Below are 24500 nucleotides of genomic sequence, written 5' to 3' on the forward strand. Positions count from 1 at the left end.
ACTTAAAAAATTACGGAATTCCATACAAACGTTCAGCCCCTATTTTACCTCTTTAGGGGTAGAATTTCGTGGGTGTCATGATATGTTAGTTTATAAGTGTAGCCTAAAATATAAGTTTTGTGCTTCTAATTCTAAAAACGACAATATTTTCAACAACTTACAACCTTTCATCCCCCTTTGCAACCCTTTACAGCACTTTTTTCCAAATAAAAAGTAGCCTATGTCCTTTCTCAGGCTCTAGACTATTTGTGTACCAAATTTCAATTAAATCGGTCCAGTAGTTTTGGCGTGAAAGCGAGACAGACAGACAGACAGAGTTACTTTCGCATTTATAATATTAATAATATGGATTGTACGGTCATTTTGTGCTTGCCTGCCCTATAATAAGTTCAAAAAAGTTTTGGTTCGAAGTAGTTAACACCAAATTGCATTATCAAAAGAAAAGTATATAATTTAATTTAACTTAGTTTTATTTTGATCATTTCCCAAATTAGTGTATTTAATAGAACATATTATGTAGACTCGTCTAAGTAAGAATTAGTAATCTTACATTAAGAATTCAAAACCTAGGCTAAATAATAATAATTAATTATTTCTTTGAAATATATTAATACATAGCCTTATCGTCAAGCTTGTTTAATTTTTGTCATGTTAATTATGATTAGCGATTATCACCCTTTCCTCTAATGCATCAGAATGCCAGCGGCTGTGAAAATGTTATCTCATACGATAGGTAATCGCCTGGTACTGTGATATATTTCAGTAAAAAACTTCAGTGCGACCAATTGTGGTATATGCAATCATTTAGTGAGGTACGAATGTTGTTTTTGTGTCTAGCAGTGCTGCACTTTATTGTTGTAACCGCCCGCGCCTCAGTTGTCTTTGAGGATTGCGGTAAGTTCAAAATACTGTAACTGTTAATTTTGATTTCCTTCTATATCCAACTTAGGTAAATGTAACGTATACTTTAAGATATTAGATATATCGGTTTAATAAAAATAAATAAGAGAGTGACTTTATCTCTGTGTAATGATATCTTTTTCAAACTTGATCGGCCAAATATTTTAACCGAACGTTTCAAATTGAAATCTACTAAAGTTGAAGATTTTTGTGCCTTTGTGTAATCAATTAATGTCGTAGTCAGCGGTGAAGAAAATGGCCGCTGTGTCGAAATCAAATCAAAGAACCGTATCCGTAAACCAAGACATAAAAGAGTTTTTTTTAATTGTATCCAACTGTTGGATTATCCTCTAGGTCTCCTCCTTTTAGAAGCGGTTTAGATATTACCCATTCATACACGTATCCTCATGACGTTTTCCATCATTTACGAGCACTTGATGATTTATAAGAAATTAGGTTAATTTAAGCACATGTCAATTCAGTTTAGTGCCCATTTTTCCCGTGCACCCTATGTACCCAGAATTCAACCTACGAACTTCATTCATGAATGTTCTAACGGGCTAATGTTCTAACTTTTTGTTTTACGGGTGATAAGTGCTCTATTTTTGGTAATTTAATTTTGTCGTTTTTAAAATATACAAATTGTGTAATACAAAAATGAATAAGCAATCTTAACTTAGTTGGAAAATAAGTGGCAAAAATTCAAATAGGTATTGATTTTTACATAAATGGTGACACGACATTATTCTTGAACCTGCGAATATATACTTCATGTTGTTTGTACATATATTTATATTTTACATGATATCTACCATTTTCATTACATAAGAATTATGAACATTAAAGTCCTTAAATATGTACAAATATAAATTAAAAATATTTACTGTATAAATCTTGACCGGGTGAAATGGTGACAAGAATACTAGAAGCATTTCTCCGTTCGCTCGCTATTCCGATCGTCTGGACACAAAACGAACCAGCCCTCCTGCCACCAGTGGGGGCAATAAGGCGAGGTTTTATACTTTTAATAATATTTTTCAGATATCTGAGACCAGACACATGCTTTGAGTATATCGTAAAAACATATTTTAGATAGTTCACTTTCATGTAATTGTGACCTACCAAACGTTATTAATTAGACCTTGAGTATGGCTCCATATGCAAAAAGCAAATATAACTTGCCAACTGCTTCTATTCCCAAAAAAATGTTCTAAAATTACTTAAAATAATACACAGCTCTTAAAGTTATTTTTCGTTCGTGAGGGAGGCGCTTTAATTACGGTTATCTTACCATTTACAATATTTTAAAGATAAAGATATGATTTTAGTGGATTTGTAAAAAAAGGTGACACAAAATAAAACCCTTACTTGTGGTAGGTACATGAAACTAAAGTATCCCAATGAGCCTTCTCGGCTAATTTGCTAATATGATCGGGTCGACACTGATTACATGAGGTTGCTATATCAATTTGAGCATGAAACGTAATGACTCTTGTTTTGTTGAAACATTTATCATAAATAATAATAATTAAATTAATTCTGTCACTCAATTTTATTGAAACTTTCAGTTCAGTGAAGGGACTCCGTGACTACATTGGGAAAGACATTAAAATAAGTTTTATCTGAATTCCAAAAACAGGATCTACGATACCTAATGAAACAGTGTATGTAGTAGGTATATTACTGCATTGTAAAAATATAAGTAACTGTATTGCTTGAAATCTTAAATTTAAATTGTTATTAATATATTCTGATTTCTATAGCAGTTAAATATCTACAAAGATTATCGAATAGCACAAAGAAAAGATGAAGATAAAAAATATATTATCGTGAGTTATATTTAAATATTTTCAAACTCAAATTATATTATACTTACCAAATTTCGATAACCTACTCAAAGTTCATTTGTCATAAAAACGCGATAAAAATACAAATAGGTACAGACATCTTTGATTTTGCATGCACGAAAAATCTAGTTATGATAAATAATATTCGTAATCCTAAGACAAGCCGGATGTTAAGTTATCGTATAACTTTTAACTTCAACTGAGTACCTACGTATCTTAAGCGGATAAATGTTCACTGATATAAAATAATCCTTTTAATACGCTTGTTTTTGCAAAACTAATATCGTTTGTTTATATACAAACAAAGGCTCTAAGTGACAATATTAAAAATCAATTAGATATATTTCTATATCGTAAACCTCTGAGTTTATTAGATATAGTAGATCTAATGTCATAAAGATAACACAACACTTTCGTAATCTCTCTATTTATATCTAAATATTTATAAATCAAATAATTTGAAGGGTCATAAACCAATACTTTATATTGACAATTAACTTCTGATAACTGAGCATTATGAATACACTTTATAGCTACTGATAAGTAGCCGTGATTTATATTTAAGTTTTCAAATTTTGTTTACGTTTTTTTATATTGAGTTTGATTGTTATTTCAATAGTAGCCTTTAAAAATGTTTAATGGATAAATATGGAGTATTGTCAAATTCAGGCTGTGAATTCCATCATTATCTGTATATAATATATTAATTTATATGAACATTTTATTGTTGACTAATAAAACGGTTTCGTATTAAAATGATATACCTATGTATATTCATTAGACTACTATATGAAGGAACCCTTATTAATACTTAGAAAACAATAACGTAAAATGTGATTATAAAAACCAATTAATAAGGCTATCGCACATCTGTAATCCAGCTTTAATCTGTCCTTTCAATCATAGTACGAAAGAGCTTTGCGGCACATCTTGTTGCATTGTGTCTATGTATATTGTTAAATCTTGTCTATAATATTATGTTAGTGAATATACACCTCCACCTCTATGGATTTTGATACGGTTTACACTTAAAGAACAATAAAAGACGGATTGCTTATAATTTTTTTTAATATTTTGTTGAAAATGGCTGGACTATGAGAGTGTTTCATGCAAAGACTGTTTTCATACTATTATTTCGCTAAAGCTGGCTAAGTCTTTGGATATATATTAAAACAATGTAATAGGAAATTTGAGGCCTACAGAAAACTTCGCAGTATCATGCATGTGCCTATATTTTAAGTTACAATCATAATATCTATTTTATATCTAAATAATAGAGCTTTGTGCAAACCTGTCTGAATATTTACTAATCATCATATATTCAATACTTAATGTTATCGTGTTCCGGCTTGAAGGATGAAGGTTGAATGAACTAACTATACTATATAAAAAAATAAAGTAACGCGATCATGCTAGTAATATAGTTTCTAATATCGTAACCTTAACAAACAGGACAATATAGTAACGTAATTTTCTTAGTAACACAATGAACTCGTAAGAAGAATGTCTTTTTATGTATTCTACAACAAAGGGGCTGGATCTTATATCAATGTGGTTTTAAATACCATCATTGTCGCAAAACAGACAAGCTGTCTGTTGTTGTCTTGCATTAATAATAATAATCCTAGTCCAATAAACGCGCCCGATTTTATATAATAGCAAAAATCAAAGGTCCAAAGCGCCAGTTTCAATATGAACAAGTTCAATAAAATCATTGAACTTGTTCATTATACTATACACTAATATTATAAATGCGAAAGTAAGGCTGTCTGTTTGTTACGCTACGACAGTTAAACCACTAAGCTGAATTTGTCTGAAGCAAGCTTGAACCCCATGGAAGTACAAAGAGAACTCTTAATATATAAAACCTACTGTCCTGATTGATTGAAATTATGACGAATGGTATCTGAACATTTCTATACAACCGTATTGCTTATAGCAAGGTGTAAATTACTAAAAATAATAATTTTACAGCAAAGCCGGAATTTATTAATATAATTACATATACTTTGAACTACGGATAAGCATAAATAACTTTCCTTTTCTCACGAATAGAATTTCGTTATTCTTTAAATTTCTAGAATTGAATGACGCCATGTATTACGAAGTTAAGAATTTTAATTATGATAATAGGAAAAAATATGCGGTACCGCCCATTACTAATACTATTTAATGCTTCTTAACTGATAATAAGATAACAGATATCTACTAGTTTATATACATAGATACATATGTATATGTATTTAAATGTATTTTTGATGCATTTACTGCATATATAATTTGAATTATTTAATGCAGTATTTTTTTAAGAGATTGTTTTATCAAATCCAAAGTATGAAGTAGGTAGATAGGTACTTAATTACGTATTACATCAATACAATCTCAATTAATTATACTTATTAGATAACTTTTGTAAGTTATCTTAGATAAAAGGTCATTTATAGATCTTCTATTACTTATAAACTCCCAAAAGTACATACTTACTTTGGGAACCAAAGCTTGAAGTTTTCGTTTACAATGCAAATTTAATCCAAAATATTTATTATTATTTCTTATTCTTAAATAAGAAATATCATAAAATATCTGAATATTTTTCCTAAGCGTTAATACATTACAAACAGTTGATTAAATATAGTTATATAAGTAGATAGGTTATAAGTTATAGTCTCATATATAAAATACTTATATAACTGCAGTAAATACGACGTATTACCTGCATACAATATTTAATAGCTGTTTATTAACCAGTACACATATGGTTACACAACAATATATACTATTTGTAAAACCCTGACAATTATTGAAATAATGACAATAAACTTGTTTCAGGGTCGGCTTACGATTTAAAAAGTGTGAACATAGAAGGATGTGGCCTGAGGCTCCCATGTTACGTGACACTAGGAGAGGAAATTCCAGTAAATGTTGAATTTTATGCTGGTAAGTTCTGCATTCTTGCCTAAAAGAAAATTGTTAAATATGTATTATCCTTGTATAGATAGATACAGATAAAACTGATAATTTCACCTTTTTCTCCTCTGTCCACCATTTTTTTTTGTACATAACAGATATGATATATTTTTTTTAATTGTATCTGAAAATATGACAGATATTAATTGCAACGACTTCTTCATATGACTAATCAAAATTAATCATTCGTCTCTTAAAAGATATTAAAGACATTTTACTTACGCAGAAGGATTATAAAATTTATTTAAATTTAGATACATAAGAATTACTGACATTCAAGTACTTATATATATACAAATATGAATTAAAATTAGTTACTGTATAAATCATGACCGCCTGGAATGGTGGCAAGAATGCTAGCAGCATTTCCCCGTTGCATCGCAATTCCGATCCCCTGGGCTAAAAACGAACTAAGCCGCCTGCCAACAATGGAGGCAATAAGGAGAGGTGTTATACTTTAAACGTTTTTTTTTGTATTTCAAATAATTCACAAATTATTTAATTTAAATATTTTATATAATTTTATTAAAAAAGTTCATTGACAGGCTTGAGAAGTTTTCTGATATTTTTTTATATTTATTGGTAGGTATATGTGGCAACCGAGCTGACCTGTTGGAACGTGACTACCACTACCCATAGACATCCAAAAATAACCAACAGCGCGATTTTTAAGGTTTTTTCTACTTCGCACAATCATCCTGTGGAATCAGCTTTCGCAAGCGGTGGTAGTCAACATAAAAAAACGTCAGTGGGATTACATCGCCTATTTAACCAGTGCAGTATGAGCAGGAAGGTTGTTCTAAATCGACCTGAGACACTTTTTCCGCAAATACATATTTAGTTTTGGACTCACACCAGCTAAATATGTATAATAAGTACATATATAGTTGATTTTTTGAATAATACTATCAAGTTTCATTGCTATCAATAAAAACAATTTTAATAAAAGTAGAAATACTTTTTGAAAAAAAAAATGGATATAAGTACTTAAGTTTTCCTATGTTTTTTTTACGTAGTATAAGTGGGAACGTCCTCTTTAAAATGTTAATCTTTTTATTACAACAAAATAATTCTAATGATCATAAGAGTCATTTATATACATTCGTATTTAATAAGATAACAGGAATCCGACACTATTCATTCTTAAATTTATCATGGCTGTTGTTAAATTTTTATCTACAACGACGATCAAAATGACTGTTACTTATCGATTGCAGTGATATTTTTCGTTATTATTAATTAAAATTGTGATAATGGAAAGTGTTATTAGCTGTTTGTTTAATTAAGATATAATCAAAATACAAAAAAAAATGATAAACTAAACATATTCTTAATATTTTCGTGATTTCATTTCTATTAGTAGGTACGAATACGTAAGAAAATGTATTATTTTGTATGTTGTTATGTTATGGTTTAAATTATTCCATCTTTATATAAGAGTAGTACTTTTTAAAACACATTCTTAGATTAAGTCAAAGCAAAAAAAACAACTTCACAATGTTAAACATCAAACCTAAGTTTTTAATATAATAAATAGCGTTACAATATTGAATATAATTGGTTATTTAAAAATTCAAAACTATTTATAAATGTTGTCACAGACCAGTACCTATATAGTTGCAAGTACATATGTACCTGTTCCTAATTACTTTGGATTTTACGAAAGCAATATGCCAATATACCATTAGTAATTTTATAAATAGATCTATCGTTATTAATGTTGTATATATCGGTCATTCATGTTGTTTTATCAACATCCGTTTATCAGAATTTAGATATTTTTATTTGTATTATTAGTAATCGAGACTGTCGGTTTTTTTAACATTAAGTATTTTAAACTGTGAGACCAACTATTAAAGACTTATAATTCAATTCTTAAAGATTTTACATTTATTATTTTATATTTTTAAAAATTTAGCCAACTAATTAACATGCAAATTTATAGGAACTCGTTTCTATACTGGGTTTATAACTTATTTCATACACAAGAAATGAATTAAATTTACATTTCTTACGTTAGAATAGCTCGGGGATTTCCAATAATAATTCCGTACGTCCTCAAATATTAACTAAGTATGTCTAGTTATTTCATAATAACTCTAATGACTTATTATCATTTCTAAGAAAAAATATTAGTATTGTTGTTGTATTTTTATTCCCGTGTTAACTACAATTACAGCTGTAAGACTTATTCATATATAGTAAGTTTTACTTAATATATATATTTTCTTTATGATTTTCTTACCAATGAAACAATTGAGACATTATAAGCTTTAGAAACATGTGTTTAAACTTTTTGAAAATAATATTTATAGGTTATTCATATGTATAATAATTTACTTTAAAAAAAAAATGGTAAGTAGTAGTAATGGAAACAAATTCCACTTCTTACGACAGCTGAGACATAAAGATTAACGGAATAGAAGCTGTGTAGATAGTCATTTTACGCAAGTCACTTGTTACTAATTTCACTTCTTTAAAATTTACATAGGTACCTACTCGTAAAGAGATGCTGTGTTTCAAAAAACTTACATAACATCTTCTGTTTTAGATTTTGTATCACGTCAACTGGATCAAGATGTCACAATAAATATAAATTTCATTCACGCCAGAACATCAGTGACTCCAGGTATAGTATAATTCAAATATATACTAGTATAACTCATATACGCATATGAATGCTGCAAGTCCCGGTCTGCAAGTCTGGGTCAGCTTAAATTATTTCCAATAAGCAAGATAATTAAAAATTATAATATTCTCGTATATAAAACTAAATAAATTATGTAAATTAATTTGAAATTAGGTATACAATAAGAGATGGTATTTTTACATGAATCTTTTTAAAATTTTAAAGTGTTTATTTTTTTTCATAATGTTACTGAGGAACTGTATTTAATATAACTGTATGATTAACGATAATATCAATAAATGACCCTAAGCTGGACAATAACCACATGATTACAGATACTCTAAATTTTATAAATACTGCTATCACCATTTTTATTAATAAATAGACAGTTTATTAATTTTGTATTTTAAATTTAAAAAAATAGATCTCAAACGTTGTTCTCACTGAATTTCAATGAACATCAAAACTTTTACCTGAATCACATTCCGTCTCGAACCGCACAACACCGTCTTCCAATCGGAAATGTATGCACTCCTCAGAGCAATAAAAATGGTCAAGAAATCGAAGCAACGCTCTACTAACATCTTGAGCGACTCAAGATCCTCGCTTGACCTACTAAGGTGTCCATTGCTAACTCTTCCTTTGGCCCTTGAGATGAAGGAGTGCATACGAGAAATCCAGGAGGAGGGAAGAACTGTGCGGTTTTTCTGGTTACGGACCCATGTAGGAACGCCGGGCAATGAGAGAGCGGACGAGCTAGCCAAAAAAGCAGCTCTCACAAAAAAGACGGCTCCTGACTACGATAAAGTCCCAATATCGTATGTGAGGAGGCAGATACGAGAGGAGACTGGCAAAAGGTGGCAGTTACGCTACGACTCCTCACAAACCGGGTCAGTCACTAAATTATTCGTACCAGACATAAAGAAAGCCAAAAAATTGGTAAGAACATCGGTACTAACACCAACCGACACTCAAATTCTGACCGGAAGCAAAGATGGAATCTTTGCTTCCGGTAAGAATTCTTGCGTCTGTGACCCCGAATGCGAGGAAACAATTCTCCACATAATCCTAGAATGCCCAAGTGACAGGAACTGGAAAGCCAGATTCAAACCAGACTGGACCAGTCTTCTCTCCAAACCGTCATGGAGAAGGAGGATACAAGAACATCTTTCCACGCATTCGCCAGAAAAGCCACCCAAGTAGCTGCAAAAACAAATAGTTCTTCCGCTGCACCATCTTTAACCCTTTTTTTTTTGGTGTGGTGCGCCATGTCGACTTGCGCATGACACTCGTGGCAGGAGGTTGACACCTCCCGCCGCGCTATTCCGTGCAAGTACTTACCGAAGCATCCGTGCCCGGTAAGTACCTGTGTCATCCTGAAGATGAGTGTGCCCTTCTTCCTCTCGACCCAGCGACTCAAGTGGAGACGGATCGCCTCCACTGTCGCCACCATCTTTAACCCTCCCACAACCACAAATTCAAAATACAATACCCTCAACAGCACAGACCACACCACAAAACACACAACACAAAACTCAAAATACAAATCCGATGTCAATTTCCCAGCAAAGCCAGACCCGGGCCACCGGTAACACCCTTAGGCAAAAACTACAGGCTGTCCCACATACTCTACGGGGATTGCTCGTAAAGAGAGACCAGCCCATCACGTCCAACCAGCCCACTCAATACACCGCGTTCACGGAGCTGTTGCAAAACGTGAACGTGGTACACCGGGCATCAAAATCAAAGGTGTGGCTCTCTTTATGAGTGGAGATACTGAGAGGGTGGGCATTGGATTCTGTTGCCCGGAGGAATCAGATCGCTTGACTGTGTCTCCTGGAATAGTCTTACTCATTAAAGGGAGCACTTCCAAAGTTAGCATCAAGCGGACCACTATCGACGCACTAACAACGCAAATACCGGGTGCTTTGACCTGTCGACTGATGCGACTACGAAACAAAGTGGTCGCACTCTTCGAACGGGAAGAGGAAGCCCCCTTTGCAATGGCGTGCACAATGCTCTCGAAGATGGGCGAGGAGGACCTCGGAGGGAACCCAAGTACGATAAGCGTGGACGCCATGAGAGTGGGCTTTGAAACAGGTGACATTGCTGTCCGCTTTGGCTGCCTGTTAGCCTCGAAAAAAGATGAGGTTATCGCATATGAGGACAGGGGGGAAGACCTGAGTTTCCTGAAACCCGAGGTCCCAACAACATTCCCCAGTGCAAAGCCGGCCACCATCGAGTCCCAATTAAACGGATCTGAGCGATTGCAGCTAAAATAGCGGCGCAGAGAACGGCCCAGGCCCCGAAGTGCCTTCGAGACAGACGGCCGAGCCCTGGATCTGCAGTGACGGCGGTGACGTGTTTAATCCGCGAACTGGTATCTCCGAAGAACAAGACGTCGCACTCACCGCAATCAGACCCCGGCCCGTCGGTTTCATCGAACCGACAGGCGCAGTCAATGAGGAAATTCCTGATGGTCAACGGCCCGGGAAAGCCCAAAATAACATGCGCCCATCTAACAAGGGCCGATAAGGGTCAAGTAATACCACCAAAGCTGAGACCAGCGACAAACCCTCGAGACCATGCAGTGAATGCTTTCCTAGAATTCCGGGTTATTGTGACGGCCACCGACGCGGTAACGAAAAGCTGCTGGAGGTGGAGCTTGAAGAAGCCGAGGCGGCCATATACAACAATGACACATCCCAAGTTATCAAAGGGAAAATGTCGGGGCGGTACATGGCTGCTTACAGAGCTGCAGAAGGATTCGTGGGCCTGGTTGAGGATGAGGGGTGAAAAGACGCATTCCCTAGGTTCTTCACACCAACAGGAGACCCAGTGGTAGTAGTGGCCAGATGCACGAGAGTAATGCTAGACGACAGGATACTCGCGATGGCAAAGTCCATCTCAGAAGGTCCGGGGGTCGACGCACCTCTCGTGGGTTGCTATTGAACGGGTTCAACGAGAGCATAAAATGTAACCGTCTTACGGTCGACGAAGCCTTCATAAACCACTTCGGAGCCATAGTAATGGCGGCACAGCTGTCCGGAGCTAGCGAGGTGGTCCTCATCGGAGATATCAACCAGTTGCCTTATATCGACAGAGAAAATCTGTTCGAAATGAGGTACTGCCGACCAAGCCTGACAACTAACATCACCCGTGAGATATCCTGTACGCACCGAAACCCCTTGGACGTCGCATACGCCATTAACGAGGTCTACCGTAACATGTACTCATGCCCCATCGTCCACTCACCTAACACCTGTGTCTATTACATGGACGATGGGAGCGACGCTATCGGCAGATTCATCGGCCGAGTGGCGGGTGTTTCAGAAAAGACCATCCTAGAGCACAGCCTCAAGACATCTATACATAAACGCGACATCAGAGTCGCCGAGGCTGTACTCTCTCTGATCGAGCACGGAGCAGGACCCGCTGGATTGCAGTAATTAGGATAAAAAAAAAACAACTACTATATACAGTATTTTTATATATTATATATATTATTTATTATGGATTATTTATATATTATTTTAAATTGAAAAAAAAAAGTGTCAGTGTGGGCCACGTCTTCCAAGAAAAAGAAAAAAATATATAAAATAACGCCAAAATTTATAAAAATAAAATGTAAAAAAAGGCACGGGCAACTGTGAGCCCGTGGATGTTGTAAATTAAATTAAAAAAAAGAATAATCTTGTGTCGTAATTCCAACATTTCAATGTTATACCATACTTTAAAACTGGTTACCAAGGTAGTCACGAATCGAAATTGTGCTTAATGGAAAATTTAACAAAAAAAACAACATTATATAATTTATTTTATTTTGGTTTATTTTATATATATATATATATTTTTAATTGATAATAAACGCCACGACATTCCTGTAGATAGCACATTAGTAATATGATATAGTTATAATAGTTGCTTGTGGATTCAAATCTGGGCAAGGTAGGAATCCTCGCAAAAATTAAGTTTTAAGTCTAGTATCATTGTAAAACAATTTGAATACATAAAAGTTATTCTAAAAGTATATATTATTTGCAGAACCATGTGAAACGGTAATGTGCCCGGTGCAGACGGATGCTGTTACTTCCTTCACCAGCGTCATGTCGGTACCCACTAATATGGCTTTGGTAAGTCGAAGAATCGAATAATAAGAAAAAACTTAAAACTTTTGAATATAATTATAATTCGAATACTTTGTTACCTACCATATACATTGTTAATGTCCTTATTCCGTGAAGAATAAACCATTTGTAATTATTATTTTGATATACAAAATATCAAAAGACTAATTAGACATGTACAAGTTCTCTGTGGCCTCCGTATAATTAATAGTCCATCCATCTATCATTTCATTTATATAGCTATACATCCAGGCCTAGACTATGTAGCTCGTGAAGTAACAAACTAACTGACGAAGTTCTTTTCTGATATTTCTAACATTAATCTGATTAGGCATAACATACAACTATTACAAGCCTATTACAGAGAGAACTGAAGAGTTCGCATGATTGAATACGTTAATCTCAGAAACTACTCATATACAATTGGATAAAATGAAATATCAATATGTTAGACATAGGAAGATTATAAATCCATAGCCACGATACGACTTTTAATCGCGAAGCATCTACAATAAGTAATAAGCGTCAATCAATATGACAATCTGGCAAGGCATGCGTGTACTTGTATAATTTAAATTTCATAAAAAATATAAAAGACTCTCATATGTCCTCACTGACTGTGACTATCAAGGCAGACAAGAACAACATTTTCTCTTTTAAATATTCTTTTTAAATCCTTCCTTTTTCTAAAGGTTGACTGGGAGTTGTGTATTCAGATTTTATTGTTTATGTGAGGGCGATGGTAAAACGATGTTTTTGGAATTGTGTTTTGATAGTAAAATGCAAAATGCTTGACTCTTTAAAACATTTAAAAAAATAATGTATCTTTCCTTAATTTGTATAATTATATCGTGTATGGGATATTTCGGTGCACCCAAAAAAATATTATCATATGATATGAAGGCCAAGATAACAATAATGAAATATTTGTATGAGTCATTCGATGTTGACTACACTTTTATATTAGCCCTACATTACTATGTTAAAAGAAAAGCTCTTGAACTCATAGCTTCATAATTAAGTCAAAGAATTCGATCAGTTGTCAGACTTCTAGTTATGTACCCTATTACGAATGGATGTACCACAAGGTTGAATTATATGTACGTGCTGGTATACTTAAACGAAGGTCACTATATTGTTGGCTGAAGATTCTTCTTTACTTTTATAGTTGACATGCTAATTATGGCGACGTGAGATTTCTCACGTTTATTTTTTATTTTTTAATCAAATGATAATGCCCGTGCGTTATTATGATAAATAATATTAATAAATAATGTTAACTGAATGCAATAATATATAGAAGAGAACAAAAATTTAATTGTATAAATGTAGTTGACTATGACTAACAAATTTAACATCAAAAATATCGACGACCTTTGAACCAGCAGTAGCTTAACATTCTAATAGAAGAAATTATAATTTGATTTTTTAGTTATACTTCTTTATGCGCCTTTTGACACAATGTTGAAAATGATTTTTGATTATGCGTGCGCATAGAGTAACACGAACAGTACATGGTGAGGAAATCGTCTATTAAGTGTCAAGTAGCTCCTAATACATAACTCAACACGTGTGAACCTTATCTTATTATACAATGTTTATTTATTCAAATGTAAATTTGTGAACGTGTTATAGGAGTGATGAAAAATAAGAAATTACATTTATCATAATAATAGTTATTATTGTATTCTTAACTAGCTACCCACCCCGGCTTCGCACGGGTGCAATGCTGATACTAAATATACTACAAAATCAGACAACGTTCACAGTTTTTCAGTCATTAGACAATACAAACCGCTATGTCCCCGCGTTTTAAATCTGTAATATCTTCGAAAATATTCATTTAAATTACATGCTGTAAAGGGCCATATGGATCTATATTAAATGCACAATGTATTTAAGGTGCTTAATCAGATAAAGATTAATGTTGTATTGCTTAAAATCGTTTCGAAAATAAGCCATTATTTCTCGTAAAAAATAAAGGATAAAAAATTGTTATTACTGCCTTTTTGTTGCTGATTATCACTAAGAGATAGACAATTAGACATATTAAGGTTTAGACGTTTTAAGGTGTATTATACTGTAGTACATTTCGTTGTGTAATTTTAAAGATCAAAGCATACACAGGGACAGACAGCGTTAAGCGACGTTGTTTTATACTATGTAATGATAAGTTAATTATTATAACACAACAATACTGAGTAATGTTGTTTGATAGAAAATGTGATAAGTTTGTAGCAACAAACTGGAGGGGCTTGCACAAAGTCCTACAACCAAGTTGATCTCAAGCTATTTGTGATCTTGGTAACGATAATGAAAAACATCATATGCCGATTGCTTAGTCTGCTTGTGTCAAACATAATTCTGTTATAAGTGACATGAACATTACTGCAACATTTTAAATCGTACTCATATTGAATATCATAAGTATAATATTACAATGATTATTTTGTTATTTATAAAGCTTGTTTTTAAAAAGATTCTCGTTCAATAAAAACCTTACCGCTCATTTATTGCCGTCTTCTGTTTTTTTATGTAACCTCGCTTTTGGTTAATCGTTAAGGATAAATATATTATAGGATTAGGAACTTGTTTCTGTTACAATGTTGCGAAGTTAATACTTTATATTGACTCTTTATGGATCCAGTTGTTCCCAAAATGTAAATCGTTACATTGATCTTTGTTTTCAAAAGTTTATTTTTTATTTTTATAATCGTTTTTTAAGCCTGTTTGTTGAATATCACTTTTATTGAAAACTATTTAAAATTAATTACTCGTCTTGAAGTCGGGTGTCTGATTTGCATGGCCCTCATCCAACTGCAACTCGAGGAAAGTCACGTAACATTTGCCAGGTTGTTTTCGTCGGGAGTATGAATTGTAATTTTAAATTCGGCTAAAGAATGATTGTAAGATATGTTAACGATCTTGTTAATCTTCTACTGCTGGACTTGTTTTCTTTTAATGGATAAGATTTGGAGCTTTTTTTATCATTCTACTCCAATGTGCTTTTGGAGATTTTCACCAGACATATGCATGTATTCTCACGATGTTTTCTTTCACCTTAGTTTGAACCCACAATCTTCTCTTAAGATTTTTGAGTTTGCCCATATAAATATTGATAATGTTTACATTGTAACAACTTTCGTTCAATGCTTATATTGGTATGATGCAATATTGGTACTAGGTTCATTTATGTAGTTGTTTGGATATCGCAGTTGTTAAAGGGGAGACTATCTGTACCTTGTAACTTCAAACGTAAATTTTACATTAGGATTATTTCGTTTTTAGTACAATTACGGCAAAAGATCGCTTTATAATGAGTGTCTTGGACTGAAAGATATATTAAACGTTATCGTTTATTGTATTGTATTATAACTAGTTTAATGTATTTTATAAGACTTCCAATATGTTATATTTTTATTGAATATATACAATTATTATTTAGTATATGCAAAGTTGGTAAAAAATATGATGTGTTTTTTTCAACTTAAATTTTTTTGCATCATTTGAAACGCTCAAGGTAATTAGAGTTTTTTTGCTGTCTGTTACGTTATATGTTTACATCAGGAAATTAGCCACCAGATTTTTAAATGATTTTTCATAAACAATTCTGGACTATCATGTTTATTGACAGGCGGAGAATGGTTAATTGTAGTGAGGTGTTTGTATAGTATATTTGTTTTTGTTTTTTAAGCTTTGAATAAATAAAAACGAACGAGAGGAAAAAGAAGATTGCTATTTACTAAAAATTCATTGAATTATCTTCTTCATTTCAGAATCAACGCGGCTTCTTGCAATGGCGAGTGTATAATGAAAACGGCATGCAAGTGCTCTGCTACTATGTGATCGTGCAAACTCAAAATTACTTTCAAAAAGTTTTAAGGCGATTTATTGGCAACTCAGACGATGGTTACGAGCCAGGTGACAATGATATTCCCTACAAAGAAACGTTATATAAAAAATTAAATGGAACCGACTTATACATGCAAAGGTTATTAAGAAATTATTACAAAAACAAGACCATTAGTAACTAAAAGTTTTAATTAAACATGAAAAAAGTGATACAATACAAATAATATTTTAGTGTATTTTGATAAATATTAAATATTAATAAATTTGAAAAGTGCCTAATCTTTTCGTCAGAGTCTTCATAAATTAATTAGTATTACATGTACACATGTGAATATAGTTATATTTATATCCTAAAATTGTTTTTATTTTTTAATTAATAAAATGTGATAGACCTAAAAAATATGAATCTATTTTGAATAATTTTAAAACATTACATTTTTTTGTGTTTCTTTTACATTTTCTTTTTTATTACTTCCCAAATTATAGTCTAAATTTAAATACAAGTAACCTGACCATTTTTCCATAATTAGAAGTGAAAAAGATTGCTGGCTCAGCGTTAAGAGATAAATCTATACAATATACTAGAAAATTTAATATCCTATAAAAGTCCTATAAATTTTAATTAATTAAATAAATATTATTAACTTATGTTTTACAATGTTGTGCTTATGAATTTTAAAAAAGGCTTTGGTTGTCTCAGATTATTGTCATTAAAATCAAACCAAACCAAATAAAAACATTCTTTATCATGTTACAGTGTTGAATTAAAGGTTCGGAAAATAGATTCTACCAAGGAGAACCGGCAAGTGAGTCAGTAGTTACTCTTATCCACCATTTTAATTACAGAGTATGATTAGATTCCTCGTAATGTCTGCGTATTACATCATGTCTTAAGAAGTTGTTTGAGTTCGCCACTAAGACATCAAAAACATTTTGCGAATTTTAGACTCGTTTTTGCAAGGTCAAGAGGCTGCGTTACGCTATTATTTTATTATTATCTGAATCGTTGTCTACCATTCAAATTGCGTTGGAGTAGTCATGGGCAGATGCGCAGGGTGGATCTTTGTTTTACACAGGCCGGAAGTAGGAGGGTCTTCTATCTAGACAATATTTATTGGGGGGGTGGTTCTTCCGGTGTTAGACATTCATTGTGTCATCCACAACTAGTAGACTATTCTATACAAAAAAAGTTATATATTTATGATAAAACATCAATTTTACTACAATTTATATGCGATATGAAAATATCGCATTGTCTACGTTTCCTATGTTTAGCCTTCTAGTTTACATGTGAGCCTCGTTCCCATGTGAGTGAACTTAGCAGATCATCCAGCAGATCAAAATTTAATGTGAGTTCTGTTCGCAAGCAGCAGCAGAAACTGTAGAACTCAGCTGCATGGTATAAAAAATCATCGCTATCTTTATTTTTTGTTAGTGTGTATTAGGTCCAAAATAATGCCTTTTATAAAAACTAAACATGTAATTTTATTTTTTGCAAAGGATACATTAATTTTTTATCAAGAAATAAAATTATATATTAATCTACCTTTATTAGCACCCGCGCATGAAGTGTTTCAATGAGAAAAGACTATTTTTATAATTTAATTCCCTTTACAGCGCGTTTCGTACAAGGTTACAATACAACCATATAAGTAGCTACGCTTCACATTTTAAATATATTTAAAAATTGGCGTTATGTCGAAAGAAGAGAAAAATTCATGTTCTTGTATCTATTATATAGTTATTTTGTGATGCGGAACTTTTGACGTTTATAAAAAGTCTTTACAAAATGTCTATTAATATATCATTAAGGAAACAAGGTATCTCGAATTTACGAGAACCAGCCACTTATCGTCATTACAAAAACTTTGATAACCTTGCCGAATTAAATTCAAATAATCTTACAACAATATATTGTACCGAGATCCATGTGTTTTAATATATTGTCCATTTTCTTTGATGCATTCAGTTTTTTTTCCCATTTTATTACACAAGTAAACTTGTCAAAAAGTATGCTTAGCAACGGTAATTAGTATGTTTGAAAATATGATTCCACCGACATTACTTACACGTATACTACACTAGTAGGCCAGGCAATAAAGCCCGTGAAGGTCAAGTTATTAGTATCATTATGATTTTTTGATATGTGGTTTCGGACGTTAAAATAATAACAAATTAAAATTTTCAACCCTCTGGGGTGAACGTTAAGGGGCTGAGACGGTGAAAAGCGTTTTTGCTTATAACTTTGTGAAAAAAAATGTTAGGTGGTTGAAAATTGGACAGAAGGTGTAAATAATTATAACTTACCTTGTATTAAAATTTCAACCTTTTTTGTTTAGTGCAAAATTAGTTATTAACAAAAAAGAATGTTTAAAATAAAACAACTCACACCACATTAACTTCCATTATATTAAAACCACTCGATACATATATTACCTATAAATTTAACAGAAAATCCGTCCTTCGTCCTCAGTTTCTCTCTCCAGTTTAAAAATCCCGCGCTTGTCCGTGCCAGGCAGTACCAGCTCGCATCACCACGCCACGAGACGGAAGTGACGGGAGTGCCACAACACGGTGTCGTGTCGAAACCGAATCAATAATCATACTTCATACATGTTATTTCAATGTGCTAAATATTATTATTTCAATTAAAATTATATAAGTATATTTAAAAAATCATGACATTCGGCCATCCGACGTCGTGCCGACTCCCGGCGCATGACTTACTAACGATTATAGTTTATATACAAATACATTCTTTGCTATTATATGAGGATAATTGATTGATATATTATATACCTACATTATACTTAGCTCTATTCCTAACACAAACTTAACTCTACTTGATACAACACAATATAATAATAATACATAAATTTAAAAGTACAGCTCAAAGGTTAGCGCGCTATTAATCCTACATACAATAAATCATGACATTCGCCAAATAAAATGCGGTGCGCCAGTAATCGAATTATTTATAAACATATAGTGAATATTAATAGAGATTGAAATAATTAGAGAAAATAGAGCGATTACATTCTAATAAATCATTTGTGTTAATTCATATTTCCTTTTTTTTTTTATCCAACAGATCGAAAATACTTACGTTAGTAAGTAATTTATATTTGTTACATTTAACAAAACACACGCTGTACCAAAAATAATAGGGTATAGTTAATATTTACATGGATTTAGTATAAGAACCTGTGTACATACATCAGTCGCTATTCTGATCACTATGCTCACTAGAGCTGCCATTGTCTGAATTATGTACCTCCAAAGCCTTTATATGTATCCAGGGTCTCATCCTGTCTGCCGCTATCACAGTCTTATAGGGCTTGCCCGTTCTATTGAAGCCTAGGTCATCGGCTATCGTGTATCTATCGTTTCCTAGAACCTCTAGAATTTTTTAGGGACCTATGAACTTTGACAAAAGCTTTGTGCACTTCCCATTGTTGGCAAAATTGTGTACTTTACAGCAGGAATTATATTTTTAACATATCTTAGTTTCAACTTTTCTTGCTTTTTCTTTATGTTAGAGCTAATGTTTTGTCTAGATTCTCGATTTGTTAGTGGTATCGGTAACGTAAAGTTTTAATGTATCCTCGTTGTTATCAAGAGGATTCTTATTAGGACTTAGACAGAACGTGCGTTCACGCGGTTTATTATAGTTACTCATAGCCGGTTGTGGTTTTTGGGAAGAAAGGTTAGTATACAAATCTTCTGGTTCCGTACTATTGAGAGCCTGTGCCCCATTCCTAACGGATCGGTCGCTAATGCCGTACACAATGCAATCAACAACCTTTTTACCAGTAATTTCAAACATACTTAACAAACCCAATTTGTCATAAAAATATTCACGCAGGCTCTCATCATTACGTGATGTGCAAGTCAACATTTCTTCTAAGAGACGTTCGTAATTTTCCTCACTGGGAAATGCCTTGCGTAATTTCAGTTGCCACTCGTCCCAAGTATATTTGACTCTCTGCAAAGACTCAAACCATTTCTTTGCCAGACCAATTAGCTTTTGTAAAGAGTAGTGAATTGTCTGTTTATCCTCTCAACCGTATATAGAGGCACATTCGTTAACTTTTCGCAGCCAACAATCAATAGTTTGGGTCCTGTTAGACGGGTCGAATTCAGGAATAACATTGTTATAATTATTGTTACTACCAAAATAATTCTTAGTTGACTCTCCCTTCCATTTCGATAGAAGTTTCAGCACGTCTCTAGAGGTTAGCCTGCTTGAAACCTTACGCGTCTTTCGCGGTGTCGACTCATCAGCGGATGAAGACGTAGAAGACGAGTTCCTTCGCCTTCTTCGTTTGTTCGCCTTCTTCGGCCGCCGTCGCTTTGGAGGCGTATCAGGCGGCATGTCTGCTTCATGATCTGATGACATTGCCAATAAATTCTGAAACGTTTAAACATTATCTGAGACGTAATCCGTTCATCATACAGGTACCACACTTACACAGCCATAAGCTGGCAGTGAAAGTTAAAACAGAACAATAAGTAATCATGAGAAAACTTGAGTTTGCACTACGTCCAAAAACAACAAAAAATTCAGCTCAATTGGTTGAAGATATCTGCTTCAAAATTAAGTAGCAAGATCCCACCCGAATATTCTTACATACATATATAAATACATTGCAAGCTAAATAAAAGCTTTTAAAAACAGATACTTGGTTTATCTGTTAGTCATAATATATTCACTTATTATATATCGGGTTTAAGAATTATCTGGTCTGTTATTTTAGACATTTACAGGCATAAATACAAGTAAAGAAATCAACAAGCATACATAGCTTACTTTTAACCGACAACGATGCGCATAACCAGCTATTGCATGTAACCAGCGAGAAGTATACTCGCTAGTAAAATGGTACACGTATGGATGTTAGGCGGTGAGTATGTTTGTGTAGATGTATATAGGCGGTAAATTAAGCAAGTGATTCCTACAGTATATCACTTTTATTAATTGCACGAACAATATATTATACACAATACAGTTCAACACGAATGCACACAAGGATAGTTCACACAGCCAAATAGTCCATAGAAGTATAACAGGTAGAAGAAAAGAAAGCAGAAAGTAAAGTGAGCACAATTACATAAAAATAGTTGTAGCAAAGAAAGCGAATGCGCGATGAATAAGCTAGCATGAGCGGGGCGATAGCAGGCGACACGGGTTTCGCGGCGAGAACTCGAGTACCGACTGGTGCGAGGCGCGGCGTAGCGGCGTGCGCGCATTGTTCTCGAACTCCTGACGCGGTGCATAAAAAAGATAAGCCGAGGCGGTGACCCGCGCGTCTCCAATGCACGGGTGTGGTGGCGAATAAATATAAGTTAAATATTATATCGAGTACATATATAGTAAATAAGAATAGATGAATGATAAATAGATAAATATGTAAAAAGAAATATAATACTTGTATATTATATAGTAGGCCACATCACTCCCCCCCAGAGACCGTCACTACGGACGATAAAAATCAGGAAATCTGACAGTGCGGCTCGAACGCGTCCTCCTGGCGTCATCCTGAGCAGAGGAATTATTTCCTATAGGAACGGTATGAGGAAGGGTATTGTGGTGAGGGTGTGGATTGGAAGTATAGGTGGTGACGGGAGATGGGTTGAATAGTATATAAACCGGCTTGAGGCGGTCTATGGATACTGTAACGTTTCTGTCATCTTTGAATGCGCTCCTAATACCTAGTAGCACCAAAGGTAAGGTTTCAACCCAATTGCTATCCGCGTGACACATTATTGCCGCTTTTAACTGCCGGTGGAAACGTTCCACGAGTCCGTTACAAGCTGGGTGGTACGCGGTTGTCCTGCGATGCTAGCACCGTCTGGATGTTGTGAGGGAGAGGGTTTCTCCATATCGTCCTTAAAAAATCTTCTGGTACTGAAGGTCCCGCCAAATCCTGGAGGTGGCGCAAGAACTGAGATGGCCTCCTATCACCAAGTTCAACCGGTGAACAAAATATAGTTCACTCCCTTACATAATCCGATGAACATACATAGTTCACCCTTAACATTATCCGATGAACAAACATAGTTCACCCCTAACGTTATCCGATGAACAAACATAGTTCACCCCCTAACATTATCCGATGAACAAACATAGTTCACTCCCTAACATTATCCGATGAACAAACATAGTTCACCCCCTAACATTATCCGATGAACAAACATAGTTCACCCATATCATCACTTTCTATAATATTTTAAGACTAGAAATCAAAAAGATAATTTATTATCAGTTTAAGACATAAAATTTAAAAAAAGGGAAAAAAATCAGCACTACGATTTATTAACCAAGTAAAAATGTAGGCAGGATGGTAGATTATTTATAAGAATAAAAATATAATTCCTAAATCCTAATATATCATGTGTTAAATAGTTTAATAAGCCGGCCAACAGCTTAATTCAAAAATAAATAAATTATATCGAGATTATTTATCTGCTAACAGTATTAAGCATTCATGAATTAATGGTATATAATTTACCGCTGGTGGGCGTTGAAACAACATCCCAACAGACAAAATCTCTCGATACCAGTATAATATTTGTTTAAACATACCTTTTTATCCGGTCCATCCCACTTCTGAAGTAAAATAAAACAACTCACATCACATTAACTTCCATTATATTAAAACCACTCGATACATATATTACCTATAACTTTAACAGCAAATCCGTCCTTCGTCCTCAGTTTCTCTCTCCAGTTTAAAAATCCCGCGCTTGTCCGTGCCAGGCAGTACCAGCTCGCATCACCACGCCACGAGACGGAAGTGACGGGAGTGCCACAACACGGTGTCGTGTCGAAACCGAATCAATAATCATACTTCATACATGTTATTTCAATGTACTAAATATTATTATTTCAATTAAAATTATATAAATATATTTAAAAAATCATGACACTATCATCTAACATCGGAGAGATTTATTTTTTATTTTTTAAAATCTTTTACAGATTAATACGTTCTTGATATTATATCAATAAGTTTTTAGAAAAATTCGTAACGACAAAGGTGAAAATTAATGTAGGTCAAATACGTTTTACATTTTTACAGTAAAACGATGTATTATTTCCACTCCTAAAGATTAAGATTCTTAGCAAAGGAAGTAAATACCCCTTTTGCTGGACTAATGTCATCTTCTTTCTTGTATACCCTTTGCAGTTAATTCCACGACACCCTATTCTTGCGAGTTATACAGCAACATGTGGCAGAACTTCACCTGACAAATGTTGGCGGCATTCTCTATTGTAGGTCCTATTGAAACACGATGAACTATTAATACAAATTAAGTTTAACTTTAGACCAAATCAATACCGAGATGATGATGACCGTCCCATGTATTTAGATCTCTAGATCCACGAGTTTAATATGATCTCAATGGCTCCTGAAGTATCTTGACTACTTAGGCTTCCACTTGGCAAACTCGGTTGTCGATTCGATGTGCAAAATCTTTAATAAATGGCCTAGTAGTTTATGTTGGTTATAGCATATCGTTATACTCCTCATGAAATTGGTATATTTGGATGAGCATTATAGTTAATATTAAAAAAATTGTAGTGTTACATCAACTCTACCATCCAAAAATAACCTTGGGGTATTCGTTGTTATGTAGGGTTATTTTCTTCTGATTAGGTAATATTATACACTAAAATTATATTATTAAATAAATATATATTACAAAATTAAAAATATTTCATTCCTATATTTAAGATTATAATTAAATAACCCTTGTACGCTTCTATCGAAACTAAAATCAATAGAAATAAGTTGATTCAATTGTCATGTGTGAGGAAGAGAATTTGATACGAGTATCAAGTATTGGTTCTTTTCTTAGAATTGATATTTATTCAATACTTGATACGAGTATCAAGTATTGGTTCTTTTATTAGAATTGATATTTATTCAATTTAGTAAATTTATTTAAACGCTTTCAAAATATCAAAATTTACCTAGTACAAATTTTAATATAATAAAATAATCTAACAAAGAGTTAGATTACATTAGTCGTTTTACACTTGAAAGCATCACCTGTCATACAACTTAATCAAAATAATATCGACATAGTACTATTTACAACTAGCAAAGTAGCATATACCAAATTTTAAACTCTATTGCATTGGAATTGAAGTTTATTGTATGTATAAGACGG

General features: G+C 33.3%; 3 protein-coding genes and 1 long non-coding RNA gene across 4 annotated transcripts in view; 3 read left to right on the forward strand and 1 right to left on the reverse strand.

The window, feature by feature from the left end:
* Nucleotides 1–24500, forward strand: part of LOC113399485 (salivary glue protein Sgs-3) — a 271041-nt gene that overhangs the window by 105223 nt on the left and 141318 nt on the right. The gene's annotated exons all lie outside the window — the stretch shown is intronic.
* Nucleotides 1–24500, forward strand: part of LOC113399391 (optic atrophy 3 protein homolog) — an 88159-nt gene that overhangs the window by 39321 nt on the left and 24338 nt on the right. The window lies entirely within an intron of this gene.
* Nucleotides 703–16519, forward strand: LOC113399392 (uncharacterized). Its single transcript, XM_026638511.1, has 5 exons — nt 703–894; nt 5577–5684; nt 8266–8343; nt 12388–12476; nt 16247–16519. The coding sequence occupies exons 1-5, from the start codon at nt 795–797 to the stop codon at nt 16502–16504; spliced, it is 633 nt and encodes a 210-aa protein (XP_026494296.1). The 5' UTR covers nt 703–794; the 3' UTR covers nt 16505–16519.
* On the reverse strand, nt 20071–22969 carry LOC113399302 (uncharacterized). Its single transcript, XR_010309441.1, has 2 exons — nt 22909–22969; nt 20071–20733 (listed from the first exon to the last, which is right to left on the reverse strand). It is a non-coding gene; the product is annotated as an uncharacterized LOC113399302 (long non-coding RNA).

Source organism: Vanessa tameamea, chromosome 19 (assembly GCF_037043105.1).
Source record: "Vanessa tameamea isolate UH-Manoa-2023 chromosome 19, ilVanTame1 primary haplotype, whole genome shotgun sequence".
Taxonomy (NCBI): Eukaryota; Metazoa; Arthropoda; class Insecta; order Lepidoptera; family Nymphalidae; genus Vanessa; species Vanessa tameamea.

Bases quoted from the DNA above. Each gene is read 5' to 3' on its own strand.
- LOC113399392 (XM_026638511.1), top strand. From the start codon at position 795: ATGCAATCATTTAGTGAGGTACGAATGTTGTTTTTGTGTCTAGCAGTG. The intron at 8,344-12,387 runs GTATAGTATAAT...TATTATTTGCAG, and splicing joins CAGAACATCAGTGACTCCAG to AACCATGTGAAACGGTAATG. The intron at 12,477-16,246 runs GTAAGTCGAAGA...TCTTCATTTCAG, and splicing joins TACCCACTAATATGGCTTTG to AATCAACGCGGCTTCTTGCA.